Below are 15,777 nucleotides of genomic sequence, written 5' to 3'. Positions count from 1 at the left end.
TCCAGTATTTATGTCCATTATTCCAATAACTGTTATTATCAAATTAGCTGTCACAATCAGCTATCGATTCATCAAAATGACTGCAATATTCCGTCATTGTAGTCTTGCGAAAATACTTGCCGAAAACCACTTTTTGAACTAAATGTTCCCAGGTATTTTCCATTGAAAAACAAAAACCTAAAGCTGCCATAGTCTAAATGTTTCCTGTTCTATTATTATTTCCGGTGAGTGTCGTGTACAAAATGTTGGGAAATATGAATTGGGGAATGCACTGTATACAGTGTACAGTATGTCGACTGGCGTGATGTCGGGTGAGATATCCAGTAGTCAGTAGGTTAAGCACCATACTAAATAACAATTAATCGGCCCTCAGAATTCAAGATGACAGTCAGCAGTGCCATCACAAAATGATATCTTCATCATTTTGATCAGTATCTGGTATTTTTCTTGTTAGTTTACAAAATTTCGCTTGAAAAATAATTTTCTGAATTTTTAGGGCTAATTGATCTGTAAAGTTGCATACCCTAGTTTAAACCTGTCAAAATAGACACTATGCTTGGTTAATCTACAAAAAAGTAACACATCTGAATTAATCTTACAATAGACTGAAACAGGAATGTGTGATGTGGAAATGTGGAAATTCCTTCTAAAATTAGAATAGAACTCATCTCCATAACCTTTACTTCTCAGATGAAAAATGCATGCAATGTCTAATTTCAGTTATCAAAAAGAGATCCAGTAGTGAAAAATAATCTGTAATGTCTAGGATCTGTCATTTTGATCTAATGTATAACACATAAGTTAAAGACATTACGGTTATAATAGCGTATGGAATTAGCTGGTTGTTGGCTTATTTTGACATGTCTGGTGATGTTATCAGTGATGATTTTACATTTGTTTAATCTAATATATAACACATAAGTTAAAGACATTACAGTTATAATAGCGTATGGAATTAGCTGGCTTATTTTGACATGTCTGGTGATGTTATCAGTGATGATTTTACATTTGTTTTTTTAGGACTACTGTGCCACAAATTATTCAGAAGAAATTGTATGCTTTTCTGAGACATGCATTTGATAAATGGCCCCTGGATTCTTCCTTCAAATGGGTATTATAGTAGTAGTATTTTTATATAGGCAGTTTAATAGCTCTATGTCAATGCCATTGTGTTTCACTATGTATTTATCTTTTAAGCTGATTAATTGTTATTTAAAAAAAAAATTCACTTAAAATATTTTTAATGACTTCTCAGCATTGCACTAGTTGTTTATCGATGTCTTAATAAATGATTTAACATAAACTGTGGCTTTAAAAAATATGAAAAGAACCCCTAAACATTGGATACATGACCATATTGTACATGTACATTGATAACTTTCTATATGAATAGAATGAATAAATAGAGTCAAAAATAATAAGCATCAACTGCGTTGACAATACATTTTTGATGAATTTTATATATATTTTTTTAAGATGTTTTTTGACATAAATATTTTTTTCACAAAACTACCATTTTTGTTAATTTACCAGCTTTATAATCCTTCAATATTTTCATTATCAAATGTTTTGTTTTTTTAAATGTATTTCATTAACTTTTTACACAGTCTATTCAATTCATAACCGTAATATTTTTATATGCTGGAAAATAATTAACACCAAACAACAATTTTGATTAGTTATTTTATTACTGAATTCCCAATTAATTTATCTGAAATATTTAATACAAATATAATATTTAATTAATACATCTCCTAATGTATTTATGTACTGCAGGTTTTGGAAGCGTGGTTAAGTTATATTCAGCCCTGGCGGTATGTCGATCCCCGGCAACTACTGGCAGGGAAAGAGCATGATGCGTATTACACAACACAGGAGAAACGGGTTGATGACAAATGGTAAGGAAGGGTCGAAACTTAACTTACAAATCAAGGTGGCCAGCATGCCAGTTAAGACAGATGTTTAATGTCCCTCGTCGAAGTTAACTAGTCCTCAGATTGTTGCATGATCAGTCTTTGTAATCATCTTTAGCCAGTAAGGGTCGCCTCGGGCTGGTGCATAATTTCAACCCGGGTAAAGAAATGAATCCTTCCTTGTATCAATCTTTTCTTTTCAACGTCACCTGTCCTCCCATTGGCTGTTGGGATGTTTGGACCAGTCTACTAACCGTAGGGAATATGCACTAGTTTTGAGGACAGGTGATGTATCTATAAAAGAGGAAACACTCCGTTCTCCATTCTTTCATTTATTCTGTGTTGACATCAATTTTCAGTTTACTTTTATTTCATCTTGTCCTAATAAAAATTAATAATAATTTAAAAAAATTAAATTTTCTTTTGAATACTTGCTGTGTTGTTAAAATTACTTATTTTGTTGTATACTGAACTTCCAAGTCAGCAAATTAATGAAAAGTTTGTTTTGTTCAATGACACCACTAGAGCATATTGATTTATTAATCAACAGCTACTGAATGTCAATATCTGGTAATTCTGACATATAGTCATAGAGAGGAAACAGCTACATGTTTCCATTAGTAGCAAGGGATCTTTTATATTTCTGATTAAACAAATCAAAGATGAAAACAAAAGTGACCATTAATACTGTCCTGAGAATTCAAGACCAGAAACTCAGTGTCAATCTGTTTAGTGTTTTGGTGTCAGAAGACCACTGTTTATTTTCCAGGGACCAGTTTATCGAGGATAACCTGCTGTTTTACACGGTACTCTTCCAAAGATTCCTGCCTCGGGTCTACCGGTTCGATCTCACCTCCTACCAAAGTGCCAACATGCTGTTCCGAGTCACAAAGGTAAATGTCCTTGTCATCTTTTAACATATTGCATTCCCACCATCCCCCCAAAATAAATTAAAACTCCACAAAAACTTCACAAAAACCCACCCTAAACTCAACCTCCCCCCAAAAAACATTAAAACAACAACAAAAAAGCTAACCAAAAAATCTTTGTCTATTGTAATCCTATGATTTATTTAGTGCCACTGTTTATTATTTACTTTTATTCCATCACTTACCCATAATATCCATGTCATAAACCCATTTGATATTTACCATTATTAACCCAGTTAATATTTTTTGCTATCAATGGGTCCACCCTGAACTCCATCCTCCCCCCAAAACATTAAACCAACAAAAAAACAGAAGAAAAGACCTCCACTTGTCATATGACCAAAAACATTAAACCAGCAAAACAACAGAAGAAAAAACCTCCACTTGTCATATGACCAAAAACATTAAACCAACCAAAAAACAGAAGAAAAGACCTCCACTTGTCATATGACCAAAAACATTAAACCAACCAAAAAACAGAAGAAAAGACCTCCACTTGTCATATGACCAAAAACATTAAACCAACAAAAAAACAGAAGAAAAGACCTCCATTTGTCATATGACCAAAAACCAGATAACATTGACAAAGTTTTGGACCCAAGAATGTATTAGGGTTTTGTGTTGTTAATTTTTTAAATAAAAATAATTTGCTTATTGTAGTCATATGATTTATTTAGTGCCACTGTTTATTGTTTACTTTTATCCCATCAAATTTAGTATGATATTCAAAATTTTAAATGACTAATTTCATTTTGTAATTAGATTTTGTAAATTTTTAAACTTCATTAAAGTGCTTCCAAGAAGCTATAAGTTTCATACCTGTGAAACTACTATTCCTTAATTGATTTTTTGTTGTTGTTGACATTTCTATGTACTAATATGCAACTGTACTGTTTTTCATGACTGGGTTCTAGTACATCAAGAAATTAAGGCAGTTATAATATTGTGAAAGTTTAGATTTTGGATATTTGTGGTTGTACATGTATTAATAATGTGTTTCAGTGTTTATTAGATCTTTTTTACTTTCAGGTGCTAAGTTTGCCAAATCTTGCTGGATTAATCTTCAAAGGTATCTGAGAATGCTGGTTCTAAAATATAGTTAACTAATGTCCATACATTACTCGTTTGATTGATAGGGGACAATATTTCAAAAGTTTAGGTAACCAGAAGTTGGTTCATGTGATTCTTACCTAGGCCACTGATTGTTTGCTTATATGAATTATATTTGCGTAACCTAATATGTGCATTAATTAAACTAAAATTTTATGGTCAATATTTATATTTGTTTAAGCAAAATAAAATGTGAAACAATTTTTTTTATTGTAGATCATAATGAGCATATTCTATGAGACTTGTAATGTGACTCAGAATGTTCAATAATTCACTATGTAATCAATTGTTACATAACTGACTCATTTTTTGTAGTGTGTTTATGAACTATATTATATTGATTCAGTAAGATAAAAGTATATTTATATGCATTAACTGTTAACTTCATCCCTTAATGCATACCCTTTCTTATATATTTTCCAGCCATTAATGTTGTCTTCTAAGATCTATAAAATGTCAGTATTTCTTAAAATGTTCATAAATTAAATTCTTCAACTGTAATGTTAAAAACCCAGTGCTGGTCTCACCATATTTGCCAACTATTTAGGGTTTGGAGGGATAGAGAGATAGAAGCAGATATTTTGATTGAGTTTTTTTATTTGTTACGTTCTTTTTTAGCTGAAAGGGAAATGTTTGGGTCGTCATTTCACCCGTCACACCTGTCGATGTCGACCGACATTGGAAACAGCTACCTGTCAACAATGCCACCGGTCACCATGCCACTGCCGCCACAACTCATTGATTTTGAACAGCCTAGTTTTCAGTATCAACCCATGTTTGGAGAAGTGATGAGTAGAACAGTACGTAACATATTTGTCATTTAAAAATGTGCCGTGTTTATTAATTTTTGGTCATTTTATGAGGTTTATTTTATTAGATTACCCCTAAATAAATAGTAAATTTGATATATTGTATTATTTTTTTTAATATTAGCATTTCTATATGAATTCGGCCCTGGCAAGGCTTGAACAGCATGTAGTTAACTGTATTTTCCAAAATACAAATATTCCTCTCTTCTTTTTTCTGTGAGAATTTAATTAACTTTGTAAAAACAAAACAAAAATTAGGTCACTAGACTTTTCCAGTATTGAATGGGTACCTACAGACATAAGTGAGCAAGTTACAAGGTGACAAGAAATAAGACAGTGTCTTGATGTCTTTATTTTGTGATTTCCCCATTGGTGGGCCCACTGGGCTATTTCTTGTTCCAGCCAGAGCACCACGACTGACATATCAAAGGCCGTGGTGCTAATTGAAAAGAGTAGCCCATGAAGTGGCGACAGCGGGTTTCCTCTCTCAATACCTTTGTGGTCCTTGACCATATGTCTGATGCCATATAACTGTAAATAAAATTTTGTTGAGTGCGTCATTAAATAAACCATTATCTTATTTTGTGATTCAGTCTTTCCTTGAAATTGTATTAGGTCCAGAATAGTTTCTGCTAAATTTAAGTTGTCTGTAACATCAAAAAGCATTAATTCATCTGATTTTAGAATAGAATAGAATAGAATGGATATTTAACAACACCCCAACATGAAAAATACATTGGCTATTGGGTGTCACACTATGCACCTGATACTAAAACTTTAAGGCATACTGTCAGATTTAAGGACCTCATTTCTCTAAAAATTAATAATAAATGATATTTACATTAATGTTTGGAAACCAAATCTAGCTATCGCATCACCATAACTGAACCATGGTGGAGTAAAATCCATGTCAACTCTCTTGGCAATATTAGCTTTTGAATTATGGACCATTGCCATAATTAATTATTTTTACAAAATATCATTAGTAAGTGGAGTATGGTGGTTACATAGATGGTTGAATAAAGTACATTTAGGGACAAATCAAATATATATTTGTTTAGGTAATACTTTGTTAGGCCATTTAATAGGTCAGTGGTCTGTGACAGTATGCCTTTAACCTTTAGACTACTGGATTAATTTTTGATAAAAATCACATTGAGTGGGTACAAGTTTATAATTTTTACTCTCATATATTCACTTAATTAGAAATACATAAAATAAAGTTCATATTTGAATCGACCAGTATTATTTTCGTGTATAATTTTTATGATATTTTACATCAGTTAATGTTGATTAAAATTAGGCAAAAAATTGAAAAGTCATGTTTACTTACGGTCATTTGTGGCCAGCTGTCCAGTATTTATGTCCATTATTCCCAATAACAGTGGTTTTTCCGACCAGAATTAAAAAAAAAAACGAACTACGATTCATATCCCAATATTTGTTTATTTTCGTTGTTGGTAAAATGATCAAATTTAGTATTAAATTAGCTGTCACAATCAGCTGTCAATCCCTAATAATTACCGCGACATGCCACCATTGTTGTCAAGCGAAAATACTTGCCGAAAAATCCGGTTAGTGTTGTGTGCAAAATGGCGGGAAATATGAATTGGGGAATGTACTGTATTCAGTGTACAGTATGTCAACTGGCGTGGCGTCGGGTGAGATATCTCGCCTGCAGTAGTCAGAAGGTTAGACTTAATTGTTTTTATGGTTTACTGTGTTCAATTAATAACCAATCTATAAGGGCCGATTATCAATATAAAAACCAGCACTAGTTGCTGCAACATGTTTCCCATTTCAGGTTCTCTCGGAAATAACTGATGTTAGACACCAAATAGCCATAGCACAAAATTGTGCTGATTTCCTATCTACATTTCTCTCGAAATAACAGCCATCATTTTAAAATGTGCTGAGGTATCGTCAAACACATAATCCAATCCATTTTCTAATAATACTGTGTAATATTTCAGATTCAAGATCTAATTCAGCTGATAATGCAAGCGTATCATACGGTACAGGTCAGACAGCTGACCGCCAAGCCGAAGGGATCCGGTTTCTTCAGTTGGTTGTCGGATGTGTTCGCAGAATCGAATCCCTTTGCCAGTATCAGCTCTCTGGAACAGAAGAGAACCGTGCAACATCTTCAGATGTCCATGAAAAACTTTGCAGAAATTTTTAAGGTTTGTACAGGTATATGAAAAACCTGACAGATATTTTTAAGGTTTGTGCAGTTTCGAACCAGAAATAACTTTATAACTTTATCCTAATAAATGTATTGAATAATGTGTACTTAAGTTATTTCAAAACAAATATTATATGTTTCTATTTAATTTTGATTGCTTAATTGACTTTGCCAGAACAGAAACCCAAACTAAGATACTGTTCTTCAATTTAGACTGACAGCTAACCCGGAGTATGCTCATATTACATTACCTGTCTAATCGGCCAATGAAAATAATGACTGCTTCCTGTGGGACCATGCTTCAACACAAAAAGATACTTCATTTATTGTAGGACAAAATGACCACTAATATTAAATTTATGATGTCAAATATTCCCCAATGCAGCCTTTAATTTCCTGCTTATTATCCACAGGATATACATTTTAAAACACCTAAATAATACCTTCTCTGAACTATATCAAGGTGTGGTTTACTATATACTGAAGGCATGTGCTAAAACAGCTTGCTCTGAATGTGCAGGTTAGCAACATGATTAGTTTGTTTCTCTGTTCCAGCTTTCTCTGCCTGCCCCGGTGGATGACCTGACATTTGACCCAGACATGTCACGTGATTAGTTTGTTTCTCTGTTCCAGCTTCCCCTGCCTGCCCCGGTGGATTGTGACCTGACATTTGACCCAGACACGTCCTCTCAGACGTCCTACCTACATGAGCCCGAGATGCCAGACAGTGTGGAAACCGAACACGGACCGGAGCTGACTGATCTCGGAAAATACCAGGTTTACAGCTTTTAATAGTTTTATCAGTTTCACGTAATTCATTAATCATGGAAATCCAGGAAAACTGTGGATGTTGATATTGTCATTATTCATGTATGGAAAGTAATGGAATATTGAGTTAGGTTACGTCATTCTATTCACGTATCAGTTTCGCAACTTTAAATTACTGTAAAACGGGTAATATTCGCGTGGGTGTAATTTTTGCGATTTTAATTTGACCGCAAAAATTAAACTCACGCAAATATTAATACCAGTATCATCTTTTAAAAAAAATAACACAAACAAAAATAAGGTTAACCCATTTCATTTACTCACAAATTTGTTTCAAAAATTAAAATCAACACTGGTAAGTATCCAATCAATAGCTGCAAGAATAAAGAAAACAACAAACAAATTGTCCAAATCAGTACTACTACTACTACTTCCGGTAACAGCTGTATACACGTGTTTCTTACTCCGTACTATTTTCTAGAAGACCAGCTTTACAAAAGCCACTCACAAGCATGTCCCTCTTTAAAGCAACCCGTTCCTGAACATGAATTAACCATCTGGCATGAATGGGTTTCATGTTGCTCGTTCACAAATCAACAGATTTTCGAAAAGTCAACCTCGCCTTTGGTATCTTCAGTTTCAGAAATCTGGTTAGTCACTTCATTTGCGTACCAGTTTTGAAAACATTGTTTCAGTTCGTCTTTGTAATCCTTATTCACTGACAGATCAAGTGGTTGTAGTCTGTACAACATGCTGGTACAAAGACACATTTGATGTTGTTCAAATGTAGTTTGTTCAACATCGTTTTGTCCTGGTGCGCTCTAAAAACGTCAAAAATTGCCAAACCTTTTTGGTCACTTGGCAAGCCTAGCTGCTTCTGCTTGTTCTCCATAAATGGAACAACGATTGTATCCACATATCAGATCATTGACTCCCCGTTACTCCAATGATTTTCCGTGTGATGAATATCCCATTCATCAGGAAACTTGACTGTAGGGTGACAGCGATGCGTTTTCCCACCACATAGGATCTGTGGGGGGAGAAACTCGCCCGTCATTGACACAGCCAGTAGAGACGTGATTTGACGTTTGTCGTCGATGCCAGCGATTGTCACTTGTTTACTGCCCTTCTCTTCCATGGTCCACTCTCCACCTGGAACCAAATTTACACCTGTCTGGTCCCAGTTGATGATCATCTCATTGGGAATGTTGTGCTCCTTTCGGCAGTCATTCACTCTGGTTAAACAAGTGGACTTTATGCTATCAAAGTCATCTGGAAGTTTCTTCGAATCTTTGGTTCCCTTTCTTTTGACAAATCCCATTCTATCAAGAATTGATTTGGCCAGGGATACTTTCACATTAACATGGCCTCCATACTTCTGCAGTCGGTTTCTGTCGAACTTTGTCACAATGCCTTCAATGCCACCCATAACAGTTCTTGAATTTACAATTCCACCTGATAACGCACTTTACGTATCCAGTCCTGTACTTTTCCGTCTAATTTTTCACCCAACATTGGCAGTGGACCACGTTTTCCTTTGGATAATGTCGATATCGGCGTGCCATAATCAGCCTGTTTCATCTTCTGCAGGTAAGATGATTTGATTGACTGGACTGTACTTTCATTAATATTTTTTGCCAGTTGTCGCCGACAGTTTTTTGGCAGCTTTTGTTGGTCCGATACCTATGTCTAGTTTAGCAATTTTTGCTCTCTGTTCTGCATCGTACATTTCATAGTCACCATGGGTTTTTTCCCGATTTGTTGAAGTTTAACTTATCAACTGCATCATTTGCGGCCTGTGTACACTGAACATCTTCAATCGTTGAACACATTAAGGGGTCGGGTAAACCAACAGTTTCAGGCTTACTAGCATTTTTTTTATAACCAATGTAGAATTGAACCTGCCATATTAACGTTACGGAACTTTTGTGAAGACTGAAACTAAAATATTTTTTAACAAACATTTTCTAAGTCAATTCTGTATATTAATTCGTAAGTAAACGTTTAGAAATTAGTACATCCTGCTAGTTTTATCTGACCAATCGAAATGACCGACTCATTCCGATGTCTTGACATAAGCCTAATCTGTTGGTACTTTTGAGAATGTGTGTACACAAACAAAATGGATGAGACATTTTCAACAACTGAAATTTATTGATTAGAACACTTATGAGAGAGTTGATTAATCCACATTCGATATTACTGTCATTCATTGTGCATGAGCCAAGCGGCCATCTTGAGATAAAACGCATGTGATTGTACCACTTGGTTATCGGTCAAATACTGTTAGGCTAAGTCAGTTACAGTTCTTTTATCTTTGTGGATTAAAATGTATGCAGTAGTATTGCATTTGTTCTTTTGCATTCTTTATTTTCTTTTTTTTACTGACTTGAAAAAAAAAAAAACCCCAATTGACTGGTAGCGAAAATTTACTCCCGCAAATATTACCTGTTTTACAGTAATGCAAACTGCCAGTTGGGTCATTCCGTGCCAACTCAACCAGAGCTCCCCGGGTGACCATCTCCGATTTTGATAAAATTCCACTCATTTGTTCATCTGTATAAATGATGGATGCATGCAAAATTTTAGGACCAAATTCTTATTAGTTTTGAAATTATGGTTGATCAAATGTAGGGCCCGTCGCCCCATTTTTGGCACTCGCGACTATGTCAAGTGGTTTCGGGCTATTTTTGAATGCTAATAACTTTAATTATTATAAAGATATTGAGCTGAAATTTGCTATGTTACATATTTCATACCTGGAGAATCTAAAAATTGACTCATTTTGTATATATCTGTGATAGTTTTTGACCAGGGGACATCTAAAGTTTAGTTTTTTATCATTCTAAACATATATTTTTTATATTTTGGAGGTCTATTACTTTATGATTATTTGTCATAGATACAAACTGTTGATTGATTTGAAGTATGTACCTATGGATGTTTCTTTATGGGAAAGATTATCTGAATCCAGTAAAATATTAATATGTAGTTAGGGTCCAAAGTTGAGAAAAAATTACAAAATGCGAAAACTATGCATGCATACCAGGGGTGATTTGACCATGTGGGCAATTACCTAGCGCCATGAGCTTTTAATATGATTAACTAATATCTATTTGCTATATGTGTACCAATTATTGACTTTGTGGCTCAACTCCTTGATAGGTAAATGAACTTGGGTTTCTAACCCCTATTTCAAAGTTAAAGAACGAAGCATGCACTATTTATCAGTGCAAAAAACCTGCAGTTACACTCCATATTATACAGATTTTTACTAGTAAGTATATCTTAATCACAAGTATTTAGAGTAAATTTTAATGTTACAGTAGTTTTTAAAAATTACAATAATGTTTGTTAAACCAGAATCACGCACCGCGGAGCAAATAATTCTGAATATTGGTAGCAAAACGTTTGGCAGAGTTGAATTTTACTTGAATTTCAGGACATCTAGCCATGTCAAAGCTGTTACAAAGAATTTTTTGGTTAACTGCTAGATATTTTCACTACATCTATGGGAAAAAAAGCAATCTGGTATATAATATCACCAAAAAATAATTAAATTTAAGGAAATATTGCATATACGATAAGCTGTTGAGCACAATTAAATGTAAGTTTCAGTTAGTAAATGAATTAATTAATATAGTGAAACCCCTCAGAACCAAACACTGTAAATTGGAATTCCCTCGAAACCGGAATTTTTTTGCTATCTCTTTTTAAATATCAGTTCCGAATATAACCTCTGTAAACTTAGAACTTATGGCTGTCTGAAGCTGTTTAACTCTTCTTAGTATAAGATAATCTATCTCGCTGACTAATGCAGGTTTTGATGGGTATACAGTCCAGTGCCTGAGCTGTGTTGTTATGAGAATCATCTACTATTTCCATGGGTTGATACTCTTCATCATAATTAACAATCTCATCAGGTTTTCATCCCATGGGCGTCCGATTTACAATGGTTTCACTATACAATAAGTAAATGTACTTTTCATTTGTACTACGTTGTTTTTCCGAGCTAAGTTTTGTCTCACTAAAAAAAGACAATGTACTAGTTATTATGACAATACAATTCTTTATGAGTTGATCATCATGGCTACAAGCAGTTCATGTCGATGTAAAAGAGGACAGTGTTTAAATGAAACGTGTCACAAGTTGACTTACTGTAGAAAAATGGAATTCATTAATTTCTTTGAGTTCAAGAAAGAAGATAAGCAGTTACTGCAACAGAGATGTGGAATTCATTTTACTGACCAGGATGAAATATGTCTCCATCATGAAACAATTTATTTATCACGTTATGAAAGTCTTCAGAAGTATTGCTCTGATCCATTTTTACTACATAAGAAGCACATTACAAGTAAGTTCAATATCATGTTTATAAAAATATTTATACAAAATATTATTTCAATTTTGTTCATAATCCTAATAATTTCTCCAGCCCTACAGCTCATTTTCTCTTAATCTCTGTTCCGAGTTTAATATATTTTGGTATGGCAGTTTATCAGTAGATCTATTATTAATAAACAATTAAGCATTAATGGCATTTATTACGTTTGTGATTGTCCAAAATGGTTTACTGATAGCATAACAAATGTTTTATGTTGATGCTTTAGGTATGAACATTTCATTTGCATTATCCAATGAGATAAATTTTGTTTGATGTAACTGTATTTTTTGGCACTGCGAAATGCTAACCTAGACCTAAAATGCACCCTAAATGTTATTGTAAGCTTAAATGTATTCAAATCAGTGAAATTATTTTTAAAAAATATAAACATTAATTTTGTAAAGTAATTTTTATCTAATTGTTATAAAGTCCATATCCTAATACTGTTTTGGATTTTGAGATCTTTTTTATTTATCTTACAGAGTCATTAAGACCTATTGATGAGCAAACAGCCTTACACCTCAATTTGAAACCTGGTCAAAAAATTTGTCCAGAGTGCTATAGAAGAAAAGATAAAAGAAAACCTGATGAAATTGTTAATTATGATGAAGAGTATCAACCCATGGAAATAGTAGCTGATTCTCATAACAACACAGCTCAGGCACTGGACTGTACACCCATCAAAACCTACATTAGTCAGCGAGATAGATTATCCTATGCTAAGAAGAAAGTTAAACAGCTTCAGACAGCCATAAGTTCTAAGTTTGCTCATGCACTGGACTTGCCAATGGAAGACATCGAGTCGACAAATAAAGATGGTGACACTGCAAGTTGCAAAGACCTTGACAGACTAATAGTTCTTCTAAAAGAGAACTTCAAAACTGCCACCAGACACGAAAAAATTAAATTATTGACTCTTGCTCCAGAAAGCTGGACCCAGGAAAAAACGATGCAAGAATTCTTGGTTACAAAACACATGGTTAAGAAAGCCAGAAAACTGAAGAAGGAAAAGGGTATTCTAGCTCAACCCGACAACAAGCAAGGTAGAACCCTTTTTCCAGACTTGGTTCAGAGAATTGTGGATTTCTACGAGTCTGATGAATATTCCCGAATGTGTCCTGGAAAAAAGGAATATGTGGTCATCAAAGTGAACAACTCCAAAGAATATAAACAAAAGAGATTATTACTGGTGAATATTAAAGAAATATACCTTGAGTATACCAAGAAACACCCATATGATAAGGTTGGATTTTCTAAGTTTTGTGAACTTAGACCCAAATGGTGTATTCCAGTCACCGCTTCTGGTATGCATTCTGTCTGTGTATGTGAACACCATCAGAATGTCAAACTTGTAGTAGCTGCTCTGCCAGGAAATTAGGACTACAAAGATCTTCTGGGCAAAATAGTATGTAGTATAGAAAACCGCCAATGCATGCTTCATCTTTGTGAATCCTGTCCTGGTAAAGCTGCCATTCAAGATTATATATCAGATTTGTTCACCACCCATGACTTTGATGTTGATGATGACATTGTGTACAAGCAGTGGGTTCACACAGACAGGACCACACTTGTAAGTCTGACGGTATCTGTTCAAGAATTCATACAAAAAGCCAGTGACTTACTTTATGATATACGTCAGCACCACTTTATAGCTAAAGCACAAGGCAGCTACATTAGGAAGCTGAAGGAAAACCTTGCTCCACATGAGGCTGTCGTCTTGTTAGACTTTGCGGAAAACTACAGCTTCATAATTCAAGATGCCGTGCAAGGCTACCACTGGGACAATTCTCAAGCCACACTCCACCCATTTGTAATATATTACAGACTGGATGACGAATTGAAATGCCTGAATGTCTGTATAATTTCGGATTGCCTCAAACATGACACTGTTGCTGTACATTCATTTATTTCAACCATTGTATATTATCTTAAAACCACAGTACCATCCATTAAGAAACTGATATACTTCAGTGATGGGGCAGCTGGTCAATATAAAAACTTCAAAAACTTTATTAATTTATGCTATCACAAAAATGACTATGGCATTGACGCGGAATGGCATTTCTTTGCCACAAGCCAAGGTAAGAGTCCTTGTGATGGTATTGGTGGTACAGTGAAACGTCTGGTTGCTAGGGCTAGCTTGCAGGCAACCTTGGAACATCACATTTTGACAGCAACTGATATGTTTAATTGGGCATCCAGTCACATTGCTGGAGTGACATTTTTGTTTGTTTCTGCTGATAACATTGCAGAAAATGAAAAGCAATTTGAACTGACTTCTCGCTTCAATTCAGCTAAGACTCTTGCAGGCACTCGATCTCATCACTGCTTCATTCCTGTCTCTGAAGTAGAGCTGAGGATGAAAAGAATCTCGGCTGACAATGAATCTACTTTGATCACTTTAGGCCAGAGACTTTTACCATCACTAACCAGTATGCAACATGATTCCCAAAACTACATGTATGACCAGTTGCAGCCGGGGAAGTATGTTGCATACATTTATGACAAAGAATGGTACTTAGGAAGTATTGTTGAATGTTGTGATGAAAAAAATGATGTGCTTATTGATAGTATGAAACGGTCCAGTACAGGACTTCTCTCCTGGCCTTCAGCTTCACGAAAAGATCAGTGTTGGGTTCAGTTTCAAGACATCATTTGTGTGACTGGTGCACTTCAAGTGCAGGGACATAGTGCTCGATTTTATAAACTGTCTACCCAGGATGACATTCAGATTAAAAATAAATTACCAGCATTTCTGTAATTAAATGTGGATATAAAGTTGAACCTGTATATTAACACATTCTGATCATGAATACTTTCTGGATACAATTTGATTTTTAAACTTAAAAGTGAAGTTTTTGTGCAGTGATTCAAGTGTTTACTTCAACCTCGAGCTCTTAAACGGGGACTAGAAAGGAGTTGAGCCACAAAGTCAAAAATTGGTACACATATAGCAAATAGATATTAGTTAATCATATTAAAAGCTCATGGGGCTAGGTAATTGCCCACATGGTCAAATCACCCCTGGTATGCATGCATATTTTTCGCATTTTGTAATTTTTTCTCAACTTTGGACCCTAACTACATATTAATATTTTACTGGATTCAGATAATCTTTCCCATAAAGAAACATCCATAGGTACATACTTCAAATCAATCAACAGTTTGTATCTATGACAAATAATCATAAAGTAATAGACCTCCAAAATATAAAAAAATATATGTTTCAAATGATAAAAAACTAAACTTTAGATGTCCCCTGGTCAAAAACTATCACAGATATGTACAAAATGAGTCCATTTTTAGATTCTCCAGGTATGAAATATGTAACATAGCAAATTTCAGCTCAATATCTTTATAATAATTAAAGTTATTAGCATTCAAAAATAGCCCGAAACCACTTGACATAGTCGCGAGTGCCAAAAATGGGGCGACGGGCCCTACATTTGATCAACAATAATTTCGAAACTAATAAGAATTTGGTCCCAAAATTTTGCATGCATCCATCATTTATACAGATGCACAAATGAGTGGAATTTTATCAAAATCGGAGATGGTCACCCGGGAAATTTTCTGGAATTTGGTTGTTTTGGCGTGGAATGACCCAGTTGGTTACCGTATTTTCCCATTTATTATGCACACTTTTCCCCCCCCGAAAAATACAGGTTAAAAGGGGTGT

The 15,777-nt window shown here is 34.5% G+C and overlaps 1 protein-coding gene across 1 annotated transcript in view; it reads left to right on the top strand.

Moving 5' to 3' along the window:
- Positions 1 to 15,777, top strand: part of LOC121367711 (sphingomyelin phosphodiesterase 4-like) — a 45,989-nt gene that overhangs the window by 23,007 nt on the left and 7,205 nt on the right. Inside the window, exons 10-16 of the mRNA XM_041492042.1 lie at positions 1,021 to 1,111; positions 1,777 to 1,898; positions 2,683 to 2,806; positions 3,872 to 3,911; positions 4,571 to 4,752; positions 6,735 to 6,944; positions 7,580 to 7,723. Of these exons, the coding sequence (XP_041347976.1) occupies positions 1,021 to 1,111; positions 1,777 to 1,898; positions 2,683 to 2,806; positions 3,872 to 3,911; positions 4,571 to 4,752; positions 6,735 to 6,944; positions 7,580 to 7,723 (913 nt within the window). The remainder of the gene's footprint in view (positions 1 to 1,020; positions 1,112 to 1,776; positions 1,899 to 2,682; positions 2,807 to 3,871; positions 3,912 to 4,570; positions 4,753 to 6,734; positions 6,945 to 7,579; positions 7,724 to 15,777) is intronic.

Source organism: Gigantopelta aegis, chromosome 3 (assembly GCF_016097555.1).
Source record: "Gigantopelta aegis isolate Gae_Host chromosome 3, Gae_host_genome, whole genome shotgun sequence".
NCBI lineage: Eukaryota > Metazoa > Mollusca > Gastropoda > Neomphalida > Peltospiridae > Gigantopelta > Gigantopelta aegis.
This window is presented reverse-complemented; position numbering and strand designations above follow the sequence as displayed.